General features: G+C 41.8%; 1 protein-coding gene across 6 annotated transcripts in view; it reads right to left on the reverse strand.

Annotated features, from left to right (window-relative positions):
* Mcc (MCC regulator of WNT signaling pathway) overlaps positions 1–26,345 on the reverse strand; it is a 445,938-nt gene that overhangs the window by 111,817 nt on the left and 307,776 nt on the right. For 5 of the 6 annotated variants that reach the window (XM_048791968.1, XM_048791967.1, XM_048791969.1 and 2 more), the window contains one exon: positions 7,703–7,816. In XM_048791968.1, the coding sequence (XP_048647925.1) occupies positions 7,703–7,816 (114 nt within the window). Of the gene's footprint in view, positions 1–7,702; positions 7,817–8,489; positions 8,498–26,345 lie in introns of all 6 variants that reach the window. The other variant, XM_048791972.1, reaches the window with a different exon arrangement.

Raw genomic sequence — 26,345 nt, forward strand, 5'->3', positions numbered from 1 at the left:
GAGTAAATATAGACCATTTTTTGTGTGTGTGTGTGTGTGTGTGAGAAGCCATTAAGAGATCCTGCAGGATTTACCATGCTCCCTTTGCCAGGTCATAGCTACTAGTGACACTCCAGGTAGTAGAGGCCATCAGCTTGGGAACCTGGATGAGGACACTATAGCACAAAGTCGCCTGACAGCTACCATAAGCTCCTAGTAAGAATCCAGAAATAAGCCTTTGGTATTTTAAGCCACTGGAAAATTGGTGTTTTGTGAGCACTGCATATCCTGAATAATAAAGCCATTTTGTAGATAAGAAAACAGACTAATGGTGACTGATTTATTTACTGTAACCCAGGTAACAAGCAGAAACCTCTGAAAAACTCCCTGATTCCTGTTTAAGCCACCAAGGGATTGAGTCACAACCTTCTCCTCTCTGCTGCTTCCTCTCCCAGCTCCCTGTGGGCTGATCTCCTCCTCATCATTTGCTTAAAGCTCTCCAGTGGCACCCTGCTCTTATGCCTGGAAATACCTCCAGTGAACTCCAGGAAACGGGAATATTATGCCTGATGGTACCAGGGTTAGGGTAAGGGTTAGGGTTAGGGTTAGGAAAACCAGCTCCCTTTTCAAGTGCTCATGAGGACAGACACAGGGAAGGAGACTGGAGGGGGTATGAAACAGGGGAACTCCAGCTTCCCAGGTGCCCTCCAGCTTCCATAAGGCCAGCTTTAGCTGTCAAAGTCAATTATTCAATGACAACTTACTTAGCAGCCTCCAGGAGCAACTGAAGGCAGCTTCTTCTAGCACAACTTTCAAGTTAGGTCTTATTTTCTTCTCTCTACTGAACAGAAACGCCCCACACAATTTCAGCTGAACAAAATGGGAAATAATCTCAAAACCATGCTCCTGATTTTTTCCATAATTATAGGTAATTGCATCCAGGGTTTTCCCACCTCCTGGCCTAAACTGAATTTTGGATTGGTACTACATCCAGGGCAGGAAAGCCAGAAAGCCGACTACTGCAGCATCTTGTCTGCCATGAACTTCTGGAGGTCAATACCATTGAAAGTCTTGATTTTTTTTTTTTTTCCTGCAACTACAGGCTTTCAGTTTAAAAGGAAAAAAAGATTGAGATTAGATATGATGAAATTTTGCTTTTCCTGCATTTCTTCTGGTATTTAAAACACACTCTGAGCTTCTTAAGATCTTAGCTCTCCTAGTATGTTGAGGAAGCAAATTTAAAATCCCTATAAATACTTGTGTTAACCACAAAAACTGGCGAAATTGCCTATATGCAAAGATGTTTAATAAAAACAAGCAACACCCTCATTTCAATAGTTGAGAATAACACCCTTTAGGCTCATCTCTGCTAGTGGTGCAATCCAGGGATAAAGCCATGAGTCAGCCTCAAGACAGAATGGACTGAGAACATGAGCACTTGTTGGAAAAACCCTGGGCAATGTGGTGGTGCCGAGAAGCTTGATGGTTTTGTTAATGTTCTTCACTGGGTTTTCACTTACTCCACGGAGGCCACTGATCTTTAATCATCGCATTAGTCTCAGCTGTCAAAGCCAAGAGCATTATGAACTGGATTCTTGAAAAATGCAATGCCATCATTAATGTGTTAACCCTCTCAACCATGCTGAGAAAGGGGCCAGCGCCACGTCCTTTTGAAACATGCTATGATGTGCGTGATGCTTCTTTCTCAGGGTCACAGTGGATTGGTCACAACTAACAGAACTCAAGGTTTTTTCATCCTCTTTTAAAATTTTCGCTCAGGTTCCTCTATGAGGAAGACGAGGAAAATTAAGCAAGCTGAACAAAGAGAAATACAGATAACACTGAGAAGCAGAACAGCTAGATAGCACTTTACCAAAGAGAGTAAGAAAAGACGGGGGAGAACCCTAACAAATAAAATACATTGCAAACTATATATATATATTTTTTTTTGAGAGAGAGAGAGAGAGATTTTTTTAATATTTATTTTTTAGTTTTCAGTGGACACAACATCTTTATTTTATTTTTACGTGGTTCTGAGGATCCAACCCAGGGCCCCCACATGCCAGGTGAGCGTGTTACCGCTTGAGCCACATTCCCAGCCCTGAAAACTATATTTTTATCTCAGAAAGCTATACACTGATAAGAGAAACACTAGCTCCATTTAATTTCATGAAAACAGTATGTTCACTTTCTGGGAGCCAAGAGGTAGAAAATTCCAGGAGACCTGCTTTCCAAGGACAGAGGGCTTAGAAATAGATATTGGCTGGTGTGGTGGCTCACACTTGGAAACCCAGTAGTTTGGGAGGCCGAGGCAGGAGGATCACAGCCAGTTCAAAGCCAGCCTCAGCAACTTAGGGAGGCTCTAAGCAACTGAGACTCTGTCTTTAAATAAAATACAAAAGAGGGCTGGGATGTGACTGAGTGGTTAAATGCCCCTGAGTTCAATCCCTGGTACAAAATAATGATAATATTACTATACTACTGACTGATTTCATATGGGCCCATAAGCTTGTTTGATGTATCTCCTTCTGTTGTACTTTAAAAATGCAGTAAAGTTAGTTAATTAAAAATAATTGTTGGTACCAAATAAATGGCAAATATACCGAAAGAATCAAGCCAGGATGATGTATAATCTTCACTGGTTTCTCACAATGCCAGTCTCCACCTGGTTGTGGAATATTGGTGTGAATGCATGTGGGAGCTGTGCACCTGTTCAGTCTGGGAGGGGAGTCGGGCGTTGCTTGTAGCCATGAAGTTTGCATTTGTGAATTTGTTACACAACAACAGAAAATCAATGCAGAGGTATTTTTGTCTTCCTTATCCTACTGATACCGGATTCCTTTACTCAGCACTTCCTTTCCTATCACTCAGTATTCTCAAAAATCCACTTACAGATTGATCCCGTGACCATACATAATGAACCTTCTTTTATTCAACCAGCTCCAGTCACCATTAATAACTATTCAACAGATGTTGAAGCTCTCTTGATAATGCCTGATGAATATAACCACCATTTACATTTTAATCAGAGCACTATAATATTTGGAGAACTGGTAAGACTTAGTATACCCACAGAACATAAATTTTCACATGAATTTGCTCTTCTACAATCTGGTAAAGCCTCAAACATGAATCACTTACCAAGCAAGATAAATGACACAGAAAGCAAAGAACCATCATTTCCCTGTATTTATGTTGTTCTGGAATAAATTCATCTTTATAAGTAGCAGGAGATGGCAAGCCTGACATTTTCACATGTTCTCTTTCCTGGGTCCGAGTTTTAGAACTGGGAAGACATCTTCCAGTGAAAGAAGCAGAGAGTAATTTTTAAGTCTAGTCAATGCAGGAATGTAAATGGGAGTCGGTGGCACTATGATGTGACCGTTTTCATCGGGGGTAAAACCAGTCACCAAGAGCTATTATGCAAGTATGGCTTAATCATAAGTAAGTCGAAAGGGAGCTGAGTCAATCTTGGGCAGAACCAAGTTTTCTATTATCCTCTCACCATCCGCTGCTTAAGTGGCTTTCTCCACGCAGGCTTACATCCTAATACCTAATACCTTCCTGGTTACCCTTTAAGATCCAAGACTGACCGTGCATGGTAACACATACCTGAAATCCCAGCAACTTATGAGGCTGAGACAGGAGGATTGACACATTTAAGGCCAGTTTCAGCAACTTAGTGAGGAGGCCCTAGAAACTTAGTGAGACCCCGTTTCATAACTAAAAATTTAAAAAGGACTAAGGATGTAGCTTAGGTGTAAGGAGTTCCAGGGTCTCTCCTAGAACAAAAAATTCCAAGCAGGTAAGGATCAACACCATTCGTAGATCTGAGTGGCATCTGTGGGCAGAATCAGAGGAAGCAAAGAGGCTGGTGGATGTGAGAGTTGAAAACCCCAAATAACCCAACGGCACTCACAGGAAAGCGAGGAGGCCAATCCGAGAGCAGCAGCTGAAACTAGGACGAGTTACTCCTCCCAAGAGAGTGTAGGTGCAAGGCGCCCCCCAAAGGTCTGAAGAGTCCCATCCCACTGAGCTCTCAAGACCAGTCCCAGAGCTCCCTGCCAGGAAATGGTGGGAGTCAAACCAAACAGCAGGATGCGGATCACAGAAACACAGGAGAGAAAAGATCCTGATGAGAGTAGGTGAAAGGAAAGAGCCAGGCAGCGTCAGAAGGCAGCTGCCCCAGTTCTCACCAGAGGAAAGCCCATGGCCTTAGAGGCCCTTCTTCACTCGGCCTCCTGAAAGTCTCAGGGAACTATTTTTCACATAAAAATTAAAAACAAAGAAGTCAAAACCTATACAGTGTAATAAGAAAACTAAAAAGAGAGCAGAATAACATCCCTACTAACCATGAAATTATGCCACGACGTGGAATAAAGGAAAAGCCTCTCAAACAATGGGCTACTTTCTTTTTCTTTTTGCAGTGCTGGGGATGGAACCTAGGGCCTCAGGCAGGCCAGGCAAGTGCTCTCCCACTGAGTCACATCCCCAGCCCTCACCTGCTATTTTAAAGTGAACTATGACTTTAAGGAAAGAACAGAATTTGGAATTTGAAAAATTCAGAACTTAGGTACCAGAACCCAGAAAATAATCAGAAATAAGATAAAAATACATGTCAAAAGTGAGAACTAAACTAGAAGAAACCAAAGAGGAACAGAAAACAGAACGCCTCAAGAGAAAGAAGAAATGGAATGCAGGGCAAAAATTAAATTCAAAAAAGGAAGAGATATAAAGGATTTGAGATCATGCCATATGTTAAAGACGAACACGATCTAACATATGAATAATAGGAGACCCTAAAAATCAAAGAAAGAGAATAAAACTAAAAATATTAATGTGTGAGCTTTTCCCAGGGCCTCACACATGCTAGGCAAGCATTCTACCACTGAGCTACAGGCCAGCCCAGCAATATAATTTTTTAAAAACTTCCCTGAAATAGAAAAAGATGACTAAAAAATATAATCAGGGGGCTGGGGTTGGACCTCGGTGGTGGAGCGCTTGCCTAGTATGTATTGAGGTACTGGGTTCAATTCTCAACACCACATATAAATAGAGTTCTAGCAACAACTAAAAAAAATTTTTTTAAAAATATAATCAGAAGAATACATAGCAAACCTGAAAATATCAAGCCAGAATTATTGATGCACTCAAAGAAAGGAAGAAAGAAATGTAGGAAGGGAGGGATCATTTGGATAGCCACAGTAGGCAAGTAACTTAAAAGGCAAAGAAAGTTAGATTCTCATCATGCTTTGACAGCAGCACTCTCTGCCAGAAGAAAATAAACCAACATATTCATAGAAAGAAAAGATGAGCCAAGCATTTAGCCTTTAGCAGTGTCTTTCTTTTTCTCTCACATGGTGCTAGGATGAACCCAGGGCCCCCTGTATAATAGGGAAGCACTCTGCCCTGAAATACACCCCAGCCCAAAGTACCTTTCAAGTATGAAGAGAAACAGATACATTCTTATTAACATGCAAGAATTCTGGGGAAATTATCCCCACAGGTCCACTTGGAAGAATCTATTAGAAAATAAGCTTCAGGCAAAATAAATTCATTAATCTATTAAAAATGGAGAAAACACTGCCATTATAAGAATCCTGGTGAACATTAAACATGGTTACTTGTAGAAGACTGAACAAGAACTAAAAGGGAAAGAATACAAAATGTGGTAGCCATATGGTCAGATAGCGTGGCTACAGTTCAACTGCAAAGGAACTGAGAATGAGGAGAATGACGACAAAAAATTTAAACTCATCTCAGTAACTACAGTGGTTATGGTGGTATTGACATTATTACCCTGAGACTATACTGAACGTGGATACAGCAAATGAGTGATTATGAGAAATATCATAATTCTACTATCCCTTGTAACCTTAAGAGCCAGGACTTTTAGTGTGAAAGAAAAGAGATTAAGATAAAATACAGAAATTGAGCCAGGCATAGTGGCACACGCCTATAATCCCAGCAACTCCCGAGGCTGAGACAGGAAGATTACAAGTTCAAGGCCAGTCTCAGCAACTTAGTAAGAACCTGTCTCAAAATAAAAAAATAAAAAGGGCTAGGGATATGGTTCAGTGGTAAAATGCCCCTGGGTTCAATCCCTAGTACAAAAAAAGAAAGAAATTGAATAAAGATACCCATTGGAAATATTAGCATGAATTCCTAAGGCATTTTATCTCAAATTTTATGTATACCTTAAATTCTGCAGGTACATATGTACATAAATTAATAAATAATTTTCTGGCTCATCTATTAAAGAGGTCCAAATATAATGAAGAACCTACAAGAAATAAGTATTCTTAGTACCCAGACAATGGGTCTTGAAATATCATTTCCTGCTGAGAAGAGTTATGGTTACTTGGAGAATAATTAATTCTAGGTTCGGGGCAAGAAATGTAGTCTAGGAGCCTGAAATAACTAGTTTATGCTATACAACTCAGGAACCAGCTTAAAGAGACTCTTACTAGCTAAAGATAATATAGTTTGAGCCATTTTACAAAGAAAATACTTATAATGGATTAAAATTGAAATATATCATAATAATAAATGGGCACATTCATAGGATCACAGGGAATCGATCCCTTATCTTGTTAAACAGGAAGATTCATGTTTTTATTTTGTTTTTCTTCTAGGAACTAGACTATGTTTCAACAAATAAAAGACAGGAAATTTCTGTATAAAAGTATTCCCATTAAAAACAGAGAAATGGTAGAGCTTAAGTATCATGATTCTGCAAGTCCTAATGAAGTAATAAACCTAGGCATTAAGTAGCAACAGCTGCTGACATCACATAACGATAACAACCAGGCATTATGTGCCTGCTGGTGAAAAACATACTTTCTACAGTTTTGCCAGAGGAATTGGACATGAATCTGATTATGCCTCAGGATTCAGCTGTCAATTATCAGGAAATACAGAGGAACATGTTGAACTGCACCAAGAGTGTACAGCCAGCAACATCTGGACTGCAGGAAAGTCTACAGGTATAACAGCCAGGCTTAACAAATAAATGAAAACGCAAATAAAGAATGGAGGAAAAACCCATAGAGGAAAAGATTTAAAGGAAACATCTATTTTTTTTTTAAATGGGCAAGATTAGAATAGGGATGCAAATTTACAGGTCTAGGGATGCTAACTTGAGTGAAATTGTAAAGAAGCAAGAAACGTTATTCTGAATGTCATCCTGGTGGTTTCCTTTGTGGGAAGAAAAGTGTGGAGATTGAGATGGGACACAGGAGGCTCTTAGGGAAACAAGAAGATTCTGTTTCTTGATTTAGGCAGTAGTGCATGTTAAGTAATGTTAGTGTGCCCACCTTCAAACTCATATGGTGAAGTCTGATCCTTCAATATGATGGTGTTAGGAGGTGGGGCATTTGTTAGGTGAGGGTGGAGCCCCCATGACTGGGATTAATGGCCATCTGAAGAGGACACAGGAGAGACTGCCCCTCCACATGACCCAGTGAAGAATGTGAGTCTGCAAACCAGGAAGAGAAACCAAGAACCAAACGGGCAGACACCCTGACTTCCTGGTCTCCAGAACTGTGGGAAATACATGCTTGTTATTTAAGCCATTCCATCTATGGTGTCTGTTATTACAACCCAAACAGACAGAATATTTGCTTATTAAGTCAAATTTGGTTTTGTGGAAATTTCTGTACGTTTTATTTTTAAACAAAAAAAGTTAACACACACAACAACCACCACGTTCCAGATCCCTTACCTGTGCCTTGGCCAATTTCTTTTCTAGAAGATCCCGTTCTCGCTCCGTTTGCTGCAGACGTTTATTAAGCTCCACTATATCTCCCTTGAGTGATGCCAGGGCTGCCAAATGGAGCTGTGGTGACAGAAAGAAAGAACGGGGTCAGTCTTTGCCGCAGAAACTCATTTCCTTCCCTTCATTCCCTGTAATTAGTGTAACCAAGTAAAAAAATGCATCATCCAAAAGTGGACACTTTTGAGAACAAATGTGTATTAATCTCATGGGACAGTGGACATAAATCAGATGTCACAGGCAAGCTGGGTTATATGGCCAACCTAGAGGTGCCAGGGAAAAATCATGTATGGGCAGTAGGACCTAATTTTAGATGGTAAAATCAGACTAGAGAGCAAGCCTCTATATTCCAAGGACTTTTTCCTGATAGGATGATATTAAGAACTGGCATAAATGTAAAGAAAAGGCAAAACCAAATCAACTTTACTTTTGGAAAGTGTGAAAGTTGAATTGGGCAAATCAATTTTTTTTTTTTTTTTTTTGCAATTCAGTCCCCCAAACTGCTCCAAATACAACAGCCAGGGGCTAATTAAGGAAAGAAAGTGAGAGCTCCCTTTTCTAGGAGTCTCCTCTTAAAAGAGTTGGTCCACTTATTTTCTTGCCAGTTTCTTCTTCCTCCTTGCCCCCTGGTCAGGCTGGATTAGCCAGATAGATGCTTCTTATGTGTTAGCCAAACCTCTCCAAAGAGCAGAACCAGACTTCTGATCCATTATGCTATGAAAGACAAACTCAGAACCCATGCAGCTATCCTTCCCCAGACAACCCTCTCAGATTAACTGGAGCCAGGAAGAATGTTCTTGGACAGATTAGCAAAGGGCACCACGCACTCCCATCTCAACCTGATCAACTTCACATTCTGAAAACTGTGCTTCAGCTGCACAGAGTCCTGCCCCACATGGGGCTTTGGTGACTTTCTGGCATAGGGACAGTACTGTTTATAAGACCCGTTCAGCACAGTGATCCCAGAGCAACACATGCAAACCTCTGCCCTCTCAGTCAGGGCTTTCACCTGCCTTTGCTGCCTCATCCAGGGAACGCACAGAGTAATTCCCTCCTGAATGGCGTATTATTTTGGTAAGCAGTGGGATCAGAATGAATGCTCCCTCCCTCTTTAAAGGCTTCTGCCAAGAAAGACTTAAAGTAAGGAATGAGCAAATAAATGTGATCTTTAAAGATGGACACAGTGCGGTGGTACGCAATCCAACTCGGAAGATTATTTTCATTTCAGGTCTAGAAAAATACTCTTTGTGCAACCTGCCCTTCCACCGGGTCACTTTGGTGGAGTGGGTGGGAGTGGGGGTCGGGTTTCATAGCTGCTGTTTTGTTAAATTCCAACAGCAGTGAATATGAATTCACTTAATTGCATCAGGGCTGCAAACCAACAGATCAATCGCTGATGTGAAATCAGGAATGCTTGAAATTAAAAAAAGGAAATGTCAGGCAATCCGGCAGTATTTGCCTTCTCATGCAGGGCTAGGGCCGCTCAGAAAAGGTCACTTTGGTTTTCAGACATAAGGTTTTGTGTGATGATTTCTTTACATAAACACCTCAGCGTTCTCATTGCACAATCTTTCCAACACTGTTCTGCTTCAAGTCCCCCACCAAGAGGGACAGAAATTCACTCCTTTCCAAGCTGGGCTGTCCTCTCAGCCTCTGAACTGTCCTCTGAGGATTCTCCTTCAGCACTGGACACTGGGACACATTATGACTATATTAAGCGTGGGGAGAATATTCCCTACCTCCCTTTGGTGAGAAGGATCAAATACTGAGAGCTAAATGTTCTGTAAGAAATTCAGGCCAGGGAATAAGGATCCCGACTTTGGGGCCCACTCATGCTTCCTGCCCCTCATCTCCTCTTACTTCTGGGGGAAAGGGCTGCGTGAAAGGGATGAGGGAGGACTGGGGCAAGCTGATGCAGAAAGCTGTGGCTGCCCTGTGGATGGCTGGAGCTGGATCACCTGGGGAGGCACACAGAATAGTCATTTCCATCACAGCTACAGCAGAGGGGTCCACAGCATGCCTTCCCATAAAAATAGACCAGTTATTCTTAACCTTCTTCAGATTACAGGTTCCTTAAGAATCTCAAGCCAGGCACAATGGCACACACCTGTAATGCCAGCAGCTTGGGAGGCTAGATTCTGCAACTTAGGGAGACCCTGTCTCAAAATAATAAAAAAGAGCTGGAGGCTCAACCGTCAGTACCAGGAGGAGGCAAGAAAACATCATCATAAATGCAAAGGACCCTTCTCATAAAGAAGAGTAGGAATTTCGGTTACATACATGTTTTTTTGCCCAATTATGTTGATGACACACCCTGAAGCTATCTCCAAATTAAGAAACATCTGAGCTAAACATCAGTTTTGTAACCCCAAAGTTCTGTATTATTTCATATGTCATGGTCCCAGACACCAGCATGAGGACAAGGCCCTTGGTACTCAGTGTCCCCTGTTTCCACAAGTGCAGGTAAGAGTCTAGAACTCACAGACTAGCTCACTCATACATCTGCTGGGATTACAGGTATACAACATGGTGCCTGGCTTGAGATTCTTAAGGAATCTATAATTGAAGAAGGCTAAGAAAACTGGTCTTTTATGGGAAGCCATGTTCCATCAGAGAAGTTAGGACACTTGCCTAGAGTGCCCAGAGACGGTGTCTTCTTGGTGACCTGGTCAGCCAGATGGCATTCTCAGCTCCTGGCCCAGTGCTCTCCCCCATGACAGCATCCCACTGTGAACCCCTCTGCCCACGGAGAGCTTACCCCCACAAAAGACCACGACACCCTCTGATCACTATACAGTGTCATATGTGAAAGTAATTTTCAGTTTTTTACATGAACAAAAGCCTTACTTAAAATTTTTTCTTCAATTATAGAAGAAATAAAAATGTAACACACACTAAAAAAATAGGAAAAGGCATTCTAACATCTTAGAGGTAGGCTCTGAGTGGTTTTAGACTTTTAGATGGGTAAATTTTGTTTAAAGAAAAAAATTTTCTATTAAAAAAGCAAAACAAGAGTTAAGTGACCATTTTATGTAGGCTGCACCATAAAAATTGCAAAGGGTGACTTTCCTTCTTAGCTCTACTGTTTTTTTTTTTTTTTTTTCTCTCTCTTTCTGTTCACAAGCCCTTATGATAGAAGGTAACACTTAAAAAAATTAGCTAGGACAAAATGAGTTCCTTATTGTTAACTGACAGATACTCAGCAGAGGCCACAACTATGGAGCAGAGGCACAGTGGGGGAGGAGCTGCCAACCAGCCATCAGCACCCTTGCTGCCAGCTGCTCCCTCAGCTGCTGAGGACCCAGCAGGAGACTGAGTGCTGGGCATGGATCCCTGTGGATTGGAGTTCAGCAGCTTTCCTTATCACTAACTCACTACACAAAAGCCTGTCTGACCTCCCTTATTTGGGGTTTGAATCCCCCTTATTCTGGCAGAGCTGGTGGTGTCTCCACATCTTCAAAAGCTGGAGAGTTTGTGAGTTACCTTACAAGGAACTGAGAGAAGTAGAAAGGACTTTTGGGGCGGTTTCTTAAAGCATTGATGAGGTGGATGCAGTGGTGTGTGCCTAAGCTACTAGGGAGGCCAAGGCAGGAGGATCGCCTGAGCCCAGGGGTTCCAGACCAGTCTAGGCAACATAGTGAGACTCTAACTCTTAAAGAAGAATAACTGAAAGTGGGTTTAATCCTGGAAAGATAAATTTACCAAAACAACCAATTGTTCAATGGCTGTAAATAGGACCACACATTTATGCCCGTTTGGGGATGACTTTTGGATTCTGAAATGGCCTCTAATTTGAGACACAGCTTCAGCCATAAGAACCATAATATATGATTAAAAGACTTTTCAGGAATCAAAGAGACAGAAAATGTGTAATGTTTGGGTCTGTGCTAGTGTCCTCAAAACCAGACTTCTCTTCATTCTCAAAAGTAAGATCCTGACTTTAAGCTGGTTATATTGCTGCTCAGCTATAATATCCCAGTTCCCAGCCTTCCACGCAATTGGAGCTGGTTATAGACAGGTGACTAAGTTCTGGCCAGTTGAATGCAGAAATGGTGTGAGAAGTATGGGAAAATCTTTGAGAGTGATCATACCCTTTCTCTTGTCCTCCATCCTTGTTGTTTGGTACCTCATATGATGGATGGAGCTCTGGCAGCCATAGGGCATGATGAAGATCAGATCCATACTCTAGGGAGCCAAAAGAGGCTCCTAACAACTCTGTTTCTACCTGCAACCTGCCGAATGCCTAATCCCAGACCTTATCACAGAATAACAAGAATCAAACTTTGTTGGATAAAACACACTACCCTGAGACATGTGGCAAATGAAGGTGATCTAATTCGAATTAACACAGAATCAGATAAACCTCAGTTCAAGTCCCATTTATGCTACTTGCTGGTGGACCATCTTTACTCACTTTGTGATAGGGCCGCTGTGTAGACAAAGTGAGACAGTATGGATTAACTGTGACTAGCACTAACAGAAGCCCCCTACAGACATACATTTCCTCCTTTCCATCCAAGTTTCAAGTCAACAGCAATTGAGCACTTTCTCAGACTAAGCCCTTTGCAGATGGTGACGCTCAGATAAGTCTAAGAGTCCCGACCTGGGGAAGCTACTACCTGCAAGGTATCAGCACAGAATGGAGAGGCCAGAACCTGTTCTGCTGGCTTCTGCTAAAGTTCTAAGGCTTATCTCAAGGAGCTGATGGCCAGGGCTCTTAATTCTCTGTGAAATGTTAGCAAGGGGCCTAAGGAGGTTGAGATGGAACCTTGACACTTCCTATACGAATTCGGGTCTAGTGCATGAAGGATATAAATACGTACATTCCTCACATTTCTGGAGATAAAAGTACCTAACTCCCTAGGCTGTTTTGAGCCCTGTTTCACACTCTCTTTACAGTGTGTATCCAAATGAAACTAAACCACCTGGACACTTGGTTGCAAGCTAGCTGTCAAAATGGTTGTTATTTTTGGAGGAAACATTCCTCAAGTAAAATTGCAATGTTCACTGGCTCTAAGGACAGGCCCATGTAGCCTCCGTCAGGTGAAGTGTCAAGCCTCTAGGCCCAAATGAGAAGTGAGCAGTGCCCTCGTGACAGCCTCTCTTGGTGGTTTCTCCTGGGCTACGTGGACAGATGTCTATCCAGTTACACATCAGCTATGAGATAAAGGGCTTTGCACTTCATAAGAAGCCCCCAGAACCTGTCAGTGACAGAGTGTGACAAGAGCCCCTCCAGGAACATCATATGTATTGGGGGGTTATAAGGTGCTCCTCCAGTTTGCTATGACTGGCAATAAAAGTGGCGGAGGCAAGCCCGCACCGTCCACTTCCATGGGGCTCCCTCACGCCTCATCTCATTTGACTGGCACCGTCACACCATGACCCTGGCCTGAGGGAATCTATGATTCCCAAGTTGCTAAGGGACAAGTACTTTCCTCATGAACCACAGGACATGGATCTAGCCTGTCAAACTCTAAACTCATCATTGTGTTTATCTTTCTGGGATTTAAACCTTTGAATAGCTCCATTTTCAAAGTGCCAAAGACTCCCACAGCTGGACAGAGGGATGGGTCCATCTGCAGAGTCTCTTTCCAGCTGAGCCAGTCTTTCCTGCCTTGCTAGGGGTGAGCACAAGCAGGACAAACTGCCAGTCCCCTCACCACCTCTTTTGCTTGGTCTATGAGGTGCTCATGTGTTTGTATCACACCTGCTGAGTGCCTCCATTTCTCTCCCATTACTATTCCGTCCTCCTAACAGCCTCTGCCCTTCAGATACCATGTGCACACCATTTCCATATTAGTGATGACAATATGTACTGCCGACTTCTCTCATCCAGTAACCTCTTTGTGGAAGAAACAAGTGCAACTAAACTCTGCCGAACACACATTCTTGGGAGGTTCTGCGCTATGTGCTTTGTGCACCTTCCCAATTCCATCAGTTGCAGAGTCCTGAGAACTCTAGGTAATTGGATAATAATAGAAGAAATAATATTAATAGTTACCATTTGCTGATTGATTATCCCCACTCACCGAAATGCCATGAGATAAGTATTATTACCTCTTTTGACAATTGAGGAAACCAAGTCACAGAGGAGGGATAGATCAGCCCAAGGACTAAAGAGTAGTAAAAGTCGAAGAGCTATTAACACACAGGCACTCGCTGCTCAAGTCTGCTCTGCTGTGTGCCTCACGGGCACTGTCAGCTCCATGCCTTGCTGTTCTCTCTTGCCTTTAGGATATATGAGGTTTGTCAGTGTGCATGTCTGGGGGTGAGTGGAAGGATGTGGGTTGGAGGCGATGTATGTGCACTGGAGAGGGAGACTTGGTGAGAAGGAGGGTCAGGCTCTCTCCATGAATGAGCAGCACCAAAGGATCTCAGGTGGGTGCAGAGGAGGCGGCAAGGTAGGCCTTCTAATGGCTCTGCTTGGTGTGAGTCTGGGTGACTCTCCTTAATTCCCTGCACATTTTTTTTTTTTTAAATTAACCTTTAGAGAAGGATTTCTACCAGACCATCTCTAAGGCTCTGGCTTTAAACCTGGGAGCATGTATGCCTTGCATGCTCACCTGCCCAGGCCCCACCCTGAGTTCTGCATTAGGGCTTTTGCATATTTTATTTGTCCCAGAAAGGACCTACTAAAGCTAAACCACTCCAGGGAGTTTCATTATATACTAGAAAGATCTTTTCCCTAGAAATGGAATAAGAACTCAGAATCCCAAACAGTCCTAGCAAGGGCAGGGGAATTGAGAATATCTAGTTCAGTTCCCTTGTTGTGAAACTGAGACCAAGAGAAACAAGGCTCATCAAATTCAGATTTCCTGGTTCTCTATCCAGAGGCTTCTTCCTTTCCCAAATGGCAATCAAGAGCTGGTGGGTAGTGGATGAATGCAAAATGTCCCAGCTGTCCTTGCCGCCAGCAGGAGACAAGGGCATACCAGGAAGTAGGCTCATTCAGTTTCCCCTCCTAGACTCTCCACACCCCAGGGGCTCTAATTCAGATACACAAAGAACAAAATCCCTGGCAAAAGGGTAGTTCTTCCTGCCAGATGGACACAATCAGGCCTGTTCAGTGGCTTCCAGGACTGGAACATTCCTATTTGCTGCTAGAATTCCAGCTAGGGGCACCTGCTGTGTAGTATTTGGAGAAATGCTGCTCACAGTCTTGCAACTTAGAACTCATTAAACATCATCTGTAAGATTGCTCACCGTATGCAAATCACTTTTTGTTGCCCTCTGTCAAGTCAGAAAGTAGCAGGTTTTTTGTCTTTCATTTTACCTGATCATTTCAATGAAAGGCCAGTGGTCCCTGAGTTCGTTTTTAAACCTTGGCTGAAATCCTTAGGCCCCTCCAACATGGCAGCACCAGGATACCATCTACATAGGGACAATAAATCACATCCACGGCTCCCTGACACAGGTGATGGTGCCAAGTTACCAAGCAAGTCTCTGGTACTACCTGTGAAAGCAGTCACACCACCACCCCGGGACCCATGGAAAGTCACTCTCCCTTCCCTTGCTCCAAATCAATGGCAGGGGAAATGGTTCCCAAGGAGGGGAGGTATCCAAGACTGACCATTACCCCTGAAGATGATCCTTTATCTACCCCATCTGCAAACAAATGTTCATCTAAAAATAAGCCCCATCACAGTTTCTACTGGCAATAATACTAACACACAAGTGCTTACTTAGTGCTAGCTGCTATTTACTAAGCATATAATACTTGTTTTCTCAATTATTCTTCACACAGACTTATGAGATAGGTACTGTCATTATCCCCAATTTAAAGGGGTGGGAGTTGAGACCTAGAGTCTAAAAAGCTTATCAAGCTAGTACGTGGTAGAGCTACAATGAAAGTCCAGAGTTGTCTCACCCCAGGACCTGATTCAAGACACCATACCCCATGCTTTAAAACAAAATATCACAGTGATCCTGAGATCCTTGCAAATGCCCAAGAAATTCTTGAGAAGATAAGGTCTTAGAGAAGAGGGTTGTTTTTACAAGAGGAGAACGTAGAATTACAAAATAACACAGAAAGAAGTATTTATTCTTTAAAATGTTCAGCATTTTCAGAAATAGAATACCCTTCAGCTGGTATCAGTCAGACTCAGGAAGGAATCAGAAAAATTAATCTTTAGTTATAAGAGGAAGGAAAAAGGATAATGTAGCAGTTGGAAAAAAAACTTAAAAACAATTATGTTATTAAATATTACATGAGGAAAGGTTATTTCAATGTGAGGTCTTTAAAAATTAAAAACCTAAGCAGTAGAATATTTTATGTATATTTTTAAATACATTTCACAAATATTATAATGCAATAGTAGCTATTAAAATAAATCACTTAGCATTCTCCAATAAACCATAAATTCTTACTTATTATAATATTATTTTATTTTCAAGAGAAACCAAAATTACATGATTATACAAGAATTTTTTTGAAAAAAATACAGACAAAATAAAGATTCTTCAATAAACTGGTTGTACCCACTTAAATTTCAAGGTGGGTTGCATCCGAATGACACATCATGAAGGAGATGAAGATGTAACAATTAAATCCAGCTAATCAAGGGACATGAATATTTCAGCACACACTAAATACTGATGTGATCCCCGAGGTGGAAATTCCCACAGAGAATTATATGAACAGGAGTAACAGAGTTCCCTGACAAGGCCTGCCTTGTTCATAAATTTTTACATTGATCCAATTTAGCAGGCATTGAATTCCCCATTCTCAAGAAACCAAGTACCTTTAATGGTGAAACAGTCAATAAACTCTGCAGATCAGGAGAGGCCAGAGTATTTTTACAGCAATGGTTGAAGTACTTTGAAGGACTCTATTTTTTACCAGATGGAGGACAATGTTGCTCCTTGGGAAGAGTAAAGATTCAGAATGTGTGCATGCACGTGTGCATGCACACAGATGCACACAGAGACATACACTGACCCACATGTACACATATGGACGTTATATAAGCTTGAGACTCTGCTTTCAGACTTCCTGTTAAAGCACAGGTACAGCCAAGATGTCGACTGTGCAGACGCTCGCTACAACCATTTTTAAATGCACTCCCAACTTCTGAAAGATATTTTAATATGCATTAGTTCATTTAAAGAACACTGCTTTCAAAATACTTAATGCCAGGGCAAGCTTCCATTTCAGGAAGGCACAGGCAAGTCCTGGTATGTCAAGCCTCACCACAAGCCCCTGACTGACAGGCCACTTTGATGCTTGCTAGTACCTTATCTAACCCAAAGCACCAGCACAGGGCAGAGGAGACACATTTCAAACTGCTCCATGATTGCTCCTGGATGGGGCCCTAAAGACTGCTTCAGGGAATAATGTGTGTAGACAGAAAGAGGGATGTTTTAAGGTCTAACTCTTCTATCCTTTCCAAATGATCCTAAGGCCTGGCCAAGGATATTCTCAAACTCGATCACCTTGGTCCTTCAATGGAGAGAAAAATGTGAGAGATAAAGTAGAGAGTTAAAAAATAATGGGAAAACACAGTTCGGTGATTAAGGACAAAAGTTGTGTCAAAAAGCCATGACAAAAACCCTGGATTTGAGTACTGGCTCATCCTTGGGTTACCTGTTTAATTTTTCAAGACTCAAACTACTTACCTGTAACAGGGGGACAATACCCATCCATTTAGAGTTGTGAGGACCGAATGAAATACCATGGGTCAATCTCTGCCAGAGCATTAGCCACAACAACCATTAGCATCTTAATCATCATGATCATGATGTCACCCTTTTTGTCACCTAAAAAGTGTTTAAGATAAAATCTGGCTTTGAAAGCAGCAGTGGGTTTCTCTCCTGTCTCCTTGTTTACACAAGCCCTGATTGAGCAATCAGAACAACTCATCAGATGGGGGCATAGTCCCATCATTCACAGTAATCTACTCTTTGCCTTTCAACAATGTGTAACTGAACAGCCACTCCCTGACACCGGCTGGGCCAGCACATAGGCAGAACAGCCCAGAAACTGGAGCAGCTTCATGGCCAGCCTGCATCTTGTACCTACTGGCTCCTTATGTTACTCAGGTAAGAGGTGACCAAGAACCAAGCCAAACATGTGCAGTGACCTCAAAATGAATTTCCACAAGAATATTTCTCAGTGTTAAAAAGATCAAACAATTTACCATAAGCAAGGATACACACAAAGATCTGTTCGTGATGTCAAAACCCAAAAAAGATTAGTTGAACAAATTATATGATAGGCACAGAGCACCAACCTATCAACTGTAGATACATCTGTGCACACACACACACACAAGAAAAAGGAACTTAGTGATCAATATTTCCTATAGCAATGGTTCATTTCCTAAATTCCATCAGGTTGATTTCTACTCGTCCATCACCAGGTACCCAGAACAAGTTTTCCATTCCCCTATGAGCTTTCTATCCTTTGCCCCTCTTTAATTTTCACAACATTTACCATTACCTGACATCATGTTTGTTTGTTTTGTTCACTTGCTGCCCCATAGACTATGATTCCAAGAAAGCAGGGATGTCAAAATGTGGGGCAACAAACAATGAATTGTACCTGCTACATGGTACAACTTTAGACAATATTTGTGACTGTATAAATTTAGAAAATTTTAAAATACAGATAAAATATCTGTACAGATAAAATACAGATAAAAGAACTTACATTATCCTGCCCCTAGAGATTGAATTATCTATAAATGTCTATCAGAGATTTTTCTACGTATATACTTAAAATAGATTATGTGAAACAAAGTCTAATATAGTTTTTTTTAAAAAAAATGGTCAAAACATCTACTTAGAAGTCTGCAAAACAGGCATCAGAATTTTAGCAGGATTCCCAGACTCTCTCTGTTTAATATGATTACAGATGACTTTTTCATTTATGTTTATCATGTTTTCTTATCTTGAACATCTATTTGTATTGCACATAGATGTTCTTTGTTTTTGTTTTCTTCACCCCATCTACAGAGTATTTTGGGGCATATGAGCAAGTATAATATGTAAGTCTTGCCCTCAGCTCCCAAGGTACTCAGGGAGACTCAAATTACTCACCTGTAACAGGGGGACAATACCCATCATTCAGGAGGATTGAATGAAATACTGTGGGTCAATCTCTAAATTCAAGAATTTTTAGAATCTAGGAGTTAGAAAGAACATTAGCCATCCTCGATTCCAACAGTCCAGCCAGCACCAGAATCTTCTCTAATATTTGCCTGCAGGTAGCCACTCTGTCTACGTGATAAAGAGCTCAGCAAGCCCCAGGCAGCCATGCCTGTTCCCCATTGGAGGGCTACAATCATTGGAAAATTTTACCTTACAGTGATTCTGAAATTACCTCCCTTTAACTTCCTCCCATTGGTCTAGCCCCATTAAGTAGGACAAAATTAATTCTTCTGTATACTTCAAAATCTCCAAATAAGCCACAGTATCACTACACCCTAAGTCATCACATCTCCAGAACAAGTCATCATCTCTCAAGGGCCCCCAATCTGCCAACGTTCCTCTGGATAAATGGTGCCCAGGACTAAGCATGGCACTCCAGATGACATGTGTCATCTAACCACTCTACAAGGCTCTTCACAGCATTCTCACAGTAACCCTTTGAGATTGGTGCTATGATGACCTCATTTTGCAGATTAGGAAACTGAGGCACAGTCCGTTTTTTCCAACAACCACAAACTTCCAAGCTGATTTATCACATTTACAAATGTCCTTCTCATATACCATGAGTGCCCAGGGTCACACATTTTGAGATTGCAGTATCTGGTGTGGGCCAAGGGAAAAAGAGTTTGGGGAGTTGAGATTGCACACTTGGAGGGCACCCAGCACCAGATGGTTTACATAAGGGCTGCTCAAACTGGAAGGGCCACTGGCACCAGAAAGGAGTTTTAGTGAACACCTCTATACTTGGTTTGAATGTGCCCAGTGCTAGAGGGAAGAAGCTATTGTGCAGGTGAAGGCAGCAGGAATACAGTGGCCAGACAAGGGCTGTTCGCATAAAGACCCCATTCCTGCAAGGGAGCCCCCTGCCCACCAAAACAGGTGCCCCCCACCATCTGTTAGCACAGCCTGGCCAGGTCCTGTGTTTCACATTCCCTTGCCAAATCACAAACATATCAGAACTGCAGATAAAAGCTTTAACACACCGTAAATGAGCCACAGACCAGCATGAAACCCTGTGGTTTGAGTCTGGCTAGACAACATTCCTGTTCCTTTCCTGTAAGGAGCTGCTGCTTCTCCCTCAAAGGCAGCCTGTCCTCCCACTTTGTGTCTAAAACAATAGCAACTTGGACAGGCACGCAACTGCTCAGCATTATTTTGATATCCATCAGAGAGCCTCCCCTTGCCTAAGGAACACATTTTATCACATATTGCCTTGCCAGGGTTCTCTCTTATAAATCAATTTATTCTCTCTTTTTCTTTCCACCTTCAGTTCATAGGCTAACTCTGAAATTAATAAAGTATAGTGGGCATGGTGGCAGAACTCACTGACTGCAGATGGGACAGCCAAGGACAAGAACACCTTCTGCTGCCAGGGGCTGTAACATGCCTAGGGAAGTGACAGAATATAGGGGAGGCCACACAGTTAGGCTGATGAAAGAACCATTTATCTGGGATTTATGACCTTCTCTAAATGGTAGGAGCCCCCATTGGGGAGGCACCACCTTGCAGCTTATAGCATGGGGCAGTCAACAAACCCATGTGTGATTCCAGACCAAAGTCCAAGGTGGTGAGAGACAGTTTGGTTGCTCAGAGGGGCTTTCAGATTATCAGCTTCCTATGAGTAAGGTGCTCTTCCATTACACAGTTTTGGGAATGACATTGCTTTCTTCCCATCCCCTAGGTTCATTTGCAAACTAAATTTCTCCTGGGCTTATAAAGGAGAAAGGGGAGGGGAGGGCTGCTTATTTTCCCAAGCTCATGAAGCTCAGCCTGATCATTAGTTCAAACACGCTACAGTAGAAGACGTAAAATCTAATTCGTGATTTTCTTGCCACATCTACCACCCTTGTCCCACCCTCCTCAAAGCTCCTGGTAGACACAGCACTAGAATGCAAACAGAAAGATTCCCAAAAGCTGTTTGACTGTTTCCTGACTGCAGAGGCAGTAAGCAGAAAAGACTCTTAAAGAATTCTAGGCTGTTCAGGAATAAAACATTTCCAACCTAGATAAAAATATCAAATGAATGTCTGACAGTGACTAGAAATACTAGGGTTTCAAAAATACAAAAGATAAAATTAAAAAAAAAATATTTCTTAGTTGTCAATGGACCTTTTATTTATTTATATGCAGTGCTGAGAATCAAACCCAGTGCTTCACATATGCTAGGCAAGCGCTCTACCACTGAGCCACAAACCCTAGCCCCACACAAAACAAAATTTACCCATATGATTAAAGTTAAGCCTCACTGTTAAAAAGAAGTTAACACTTTCAGACACCAGACATAGGACTAAATACAGAGGGGGAAAAAACATACTGAGTGATGAAGTCTCCTTAGACCTGAAAAAGTTACCCTGAATGATCAAAATTCTGAAATGCTAATTATGTAACAGTACTGGTGATGTTACAGTTTTTAAATGCAAACATCATTCTGAGATGGATACATAGGATTATAAACCCATCCATCTCAACCCAGGGCATCATTTACAAAATATATCTAGCTTAGTTCTGGGCTCCCAGAAAAATATCAAAAGTCCAAAATAGGATTATCTAGCTCAAAGGGGAGGAGGATGAAGGCAAATTAGCACTCACTGTCAAGCACAGGATGAACCGTGAGGGGACTCACCAGCACCTACAGCCAGAGATAATGGGTTTACATTTCAGCATGAAGGAGTCAGGCTGCCTCTAAACATCTTTCCTGACAGTGAAGCTTGTTATGTCCTAGAAGGTACAGCAGTGGCTACGGAATTACTCTCCTGGAAAACCTTTCCAGACAGAGGCGAGTCTTGTCTCTCAGGGATAATGTGGGTGCAGTCCTGCCTGGGAGTTTAGTCTGCAGCCTCTCGAAATTCATTCCAGTCTGATGATTCTCTCATTATACACCCATAGATGCACTGGGGCAAAAAAAAGGTGAGTCAACACACAGAGCAATTATGGAGAGCATTTCTTTTCATGTGGTAAAGAAAAACAGAGGTTATTCCAAAGGAAGCATGGGTACCACAAAGCCAGCATTTATTTATTTTTTTATATCCTTGCAGTTGTGACTCCTAACTTAGCAACATTTACAGGAGCACAGATTTTTTGCACAGTTCATTCCCAAATAAGCTGCAGCCTGAAAGCTATGGTGTTTACACATCTGAGTGAAATCTGCAATAGAACTGGGTATTAATCTAAAGTGATTGATACATAAAGCAGCAACTCTCCCCCCACAAACTAACAGGCTAGAGAGGAAAATGTAAAGAGAACCACCACGTAAAATTTGGATTTGAATATTTCTAAACATTTTAGACATTTAAAACAATTTCTTCTGGGGCAGGGAAACCTGACCTATGATTGCTACTTGGAAAAATAGTCATCCTAAAGGAAGCCAAAATTATTCCAAAATTGTCTATGGTCTTGAGATTCTAAAAGTTAACAAATGAATCAGCCTCATTTCAGGTATGATATTCTTCTGGGCAACAGCTTTATGTTTATACGCACACACACGTGTGCACACACACACACAACACAAAAATATTAAATAGTTTACTGGGGGAAACACAACCTTTGAGTGTCCTTGTGAACCAATAACTTATGCTGAATTTTCTGTACTCACTTCACATACTGGGTGCAAAATGAAACCAGGGGCATGTCACAACAAGCCTATTTGGAACTTAGAAATGCGGCACATGCTTGCCTCAACATGGCAACTAGAGAGCTACGAGGAATTCATAATTTATATGTGAAGTATTAAAATTTTGCTGGAAATGCGCCCTTTTCCAGATAAAGTCCAGATGTTAAGAGCATCTTCATCTTCTTTTAAACCAGTGCATCATATGATTTGTCCTTTGAAACATTTGAAAAAATACTTGAATTTCTTTCCCCCGTCACATTCCATGGACAAAGATGCAGATAATCACATGCTTTAAAAAAATAAAAAAAGAATTAGCTATGCCCTGTAAATTAAATGATTTCCATAGAAATATGTTATTAGAATGTACAGCATGAAAACTCTATGCTATGAAAGATAATACAAAGCAAATCTTTTCTATGGTGAGTTCAAATTCTGAAATATACCATATGCACAAAATCCTGGCAGTTTATGCAATTCTTAATCTCCAATTCTGAGTAGAGGGCACAGGCCACAGCAACCTATGCTTTTCCACTTTGCCTATGGCTTTTTTTTTTTTTTTAATTAAGCTTGTTGTTGAGAGGGAGAGGGGACAAATGGATCTGAGGTGGAGAAGCAAGGCAGGGGTAGTGGATTTGTCCATATGACTAATTCTGTGTCCTGCATTTTACCCCTCAGAGTTTGCAAAACAAAAATCCCCTGCATTCAGATCAGACCAGCAGCAAGCCACAGCACAGGCAGGCTTCAGCTCTGTAACACGGCTCTGCCACAAGAGAGATGCAGTAGACACAATCCAGCAGTGTAAAGGTTGTGTCAGCTGAGCAAACAGAGATTTATCACAAGCCCCACGAATGCCCCCCCACCCCAAACCTCAGCCCCAGAGCATTCTAGGCACCTCAGTATAGAAATGTTGGAACTGCCATCATCCCAGACTCATTGCCCTCCGCCCTGGAGACAGAGGAATAGGAGACAATGATTTGCATTGTGCTTGTTGTTTCATTGGCATGATGGGAGAGGAGGAGGGAATTGAGTCCACAGGATGGGGGAAAGGGAAATTGAATGGACAAAGTTAATATGCATATCTATGCATATGTGCACAACCATTAATTCTGAAGAAATCCAATAAATCTAGAAGGAGAAAAGAATATTAAGGAGAAGATAACTAAAGCAATAAGCATTATAGATTAAAAAACAAAAACAAAAACAAATGGTCCCTTTGAAAGACTTCTCCTTGCAGGACCATTTCTGTACCCAATCATACCAAAGCCTTCTTCTTGCATCCTTTGCTGTAATGCCATCTGACCAGCATGGCCAAACACACCCCCTGACCAGCACAGCCAAGAACACCAAGGAACACTCATGTTTAGATAACTGGGTGGAGACAAGCTGTGGACTGAGAAACAGCCACAGGCTGTTCTCCAAACAGAATTCTCTTATTCAGACTCAGTCAAACTGCCCAGGTATGGAGCCAAGGGGGTTAATGTACAAGTTCAGAAATTCTATGTGGGTCACATTCTGTCCTTGGGGACACGCGAGGGTGGGTTTAGTAAAATGTGCCGACTTGCCCTCTTCTCTGCCAGCAGTCACCTTTGAACTGCTGTGGGATGACCTGGGAGAAAAAAAAGCAAGCTGTGAGACCAAGCACTCCTGTGAGAGTGTTTGCAGGGAACAATCAGAGGGCTGTCTAGAAAACAAAATGCCTCATTTCTTTAATAGTAGCTATTCAGGCAGCAAGAGGCAATTTAGAGACCGGCCAGCAAAGTGCACTGCTTGAGAGATCGGCATAAATGATATCATTTCGATTCTGCTCCAGCTTTTATGCATTGCCCAAGTTCACTTTAGTTAAACAAAGTACTTTCTTCTGGAGGTGGCAAGTACATGATACCTCAGTTATAGCTGTTATGATAGAATCAGATGGATAAACTGTACACGCCTAACTCCAGTGCAAAATTCTTAGGATTTTTGGTAACCTGCACAAAGGGATATTGTTCTGTCCTGTTTTGATTTTTGTCTTTCAGGACAAGATCATAGGCAGGTCTGCTTTCCATGGACAGAAGAAATTAATGTGGTGTCTTAGTGAAAAAAAAATTTTTTTCTCCTTCTTTACAGCACCTATTTCTTTTAAATGAGGACAAAGGAAAATATGGGATATAACTGGTTCTTCCTATTCCTTTCATTTTGATGTCTTTTTCAACAGACTTTATTTCTACCTCACAGCAAAATCATCCTTCTGTTGTAGAACTGGAATATACCATGTTCCCATTTATCAGGCAAGAAGTTGTATTTATAAGAAAAGTTCTTTAAAACTATAATTGTACAAGTGGAATGAGGCTTGAATGCTTTTTGTTTTTGGGTTTATCACTCCAGTACCTCAGGGCCCAGCCTCTGCCTATGCACACTTACCCATTTCTTGATCTGCTCTGTGGAAGCTAATATTTACCCTACCTACTTCCTAGGGAAACTAGAGGGGAAAGGGATATTCATGTAAGCACTATATGTTACAAGCACTGTAAAAATGTTACATGACACAGTTCAAGTTTCTGACTTTATATGTAAGTTTCTGACTTTATATGTAACTCCTTGTACCTGGCTCCTAAAATTAATCCCAGACATATTTTATTATGTTTGCCTTAATTTATAAAGTATGGGGTCACTAGTTACAGTACGAGCAAGCAACTCTGTTGTGCATCTTGCCTCCACAGAGGAGCCTTCAGGAATACTGATCTTTAAAAGACAAGACTTGAGATCTGAGGGATAGATTGGGATATTGCCAGGAATAACTTGAAGCTAATAGGAGTCTTCTAAAGTGGGTGTTTTGGCTCTCATACTAGGTGGTCTACATGCTGAACTGGGAGTCTGCTGAAGTGCTGGGTATATGTGACCCAAATGCTTTGGCTTCACAAAAGTTGGATGCACTTCTGAACCATTTCTGTTTCATGGGGGTATTGGGCCATGTCCTGGACATTCACTCAGATATCTGCACTCAGCATAAAACATCTCGTCACAACTGCCTACATCCGCAATGAAGTTCCTGAGACAAGTTTTGCAGATCATAATTACAGCACGGTACAAGATAATTTCCCATCAGACAGGGAATCATTCTCTTGAATCTAAAGACTAAAGGAAGAAGCTTAGAAAATAGAGCTGCTTCATCACTCCGGTACTGATTAGCTTGCATCTCTGCCCCCAAAATGTATTAAGCTTCCGTCTGGCAATTAGTTGATAAGGGCAAAAATGCTCGCACAAGCAGAAGGTGGAAACTCTTTAACCCAGAAAATGTAATTGGTTGGCTCTATGTCACATATCATTTCACAGGTGAGTATCTGGCAGCCCCCAAGAACAGAAGCAACTGCAGCAAAGGAACTTTCCAGAAGTTATGGGGTTTCTAGGCACAGAGGGCTTCAGAGACAACTAACTTGTCATACCAGGAAGTCCTGGAACTTGCCAGTAACTGGCTCTGTTGCAGGAACCCTTGGAGTAAAGTTCCCCCTCCCTGGCCCCCCTGATCAGTCTGCCATGGTGTTTGTCCAATCATCAGTCCAAAGTTTTGATCTAGAAAAAGTAAAATGGAAAGCTGTTCAAATGTTGACTGATGGACTTCAGGTGTCATGGGAACCTTGCAAAAGAGAACAAACAATATAGGAAAAGGATTCTGTGTGAGAATACAAAGGACCCTTTCTCCAACTGCAGGAAGGAGAGATAGACATACACCGAAGGAAGGTTTACACCAAGGGAACATAATTCAACTCAAACAATACAAACACCTGACTTAATACTGACCAAGTCCCACTTGGTCTCTTGAGACAGGATTGCTCAAAGCTAACCCACTTGAATCAA

This window comes from Marmota marmota, unplaced genomic scaffold (genome assembly GCF_001458135.2).
Source record: "Marmota marmota marmota unplaced genomic scaffold, marMar, whole genome shotgun sequence".
Taxonomy (NCBI): Eukaryota; Metazoa; Chordata; class Mammalia; order Rodentia; family Sciuridae; genus Marmota; species Marmota marmota.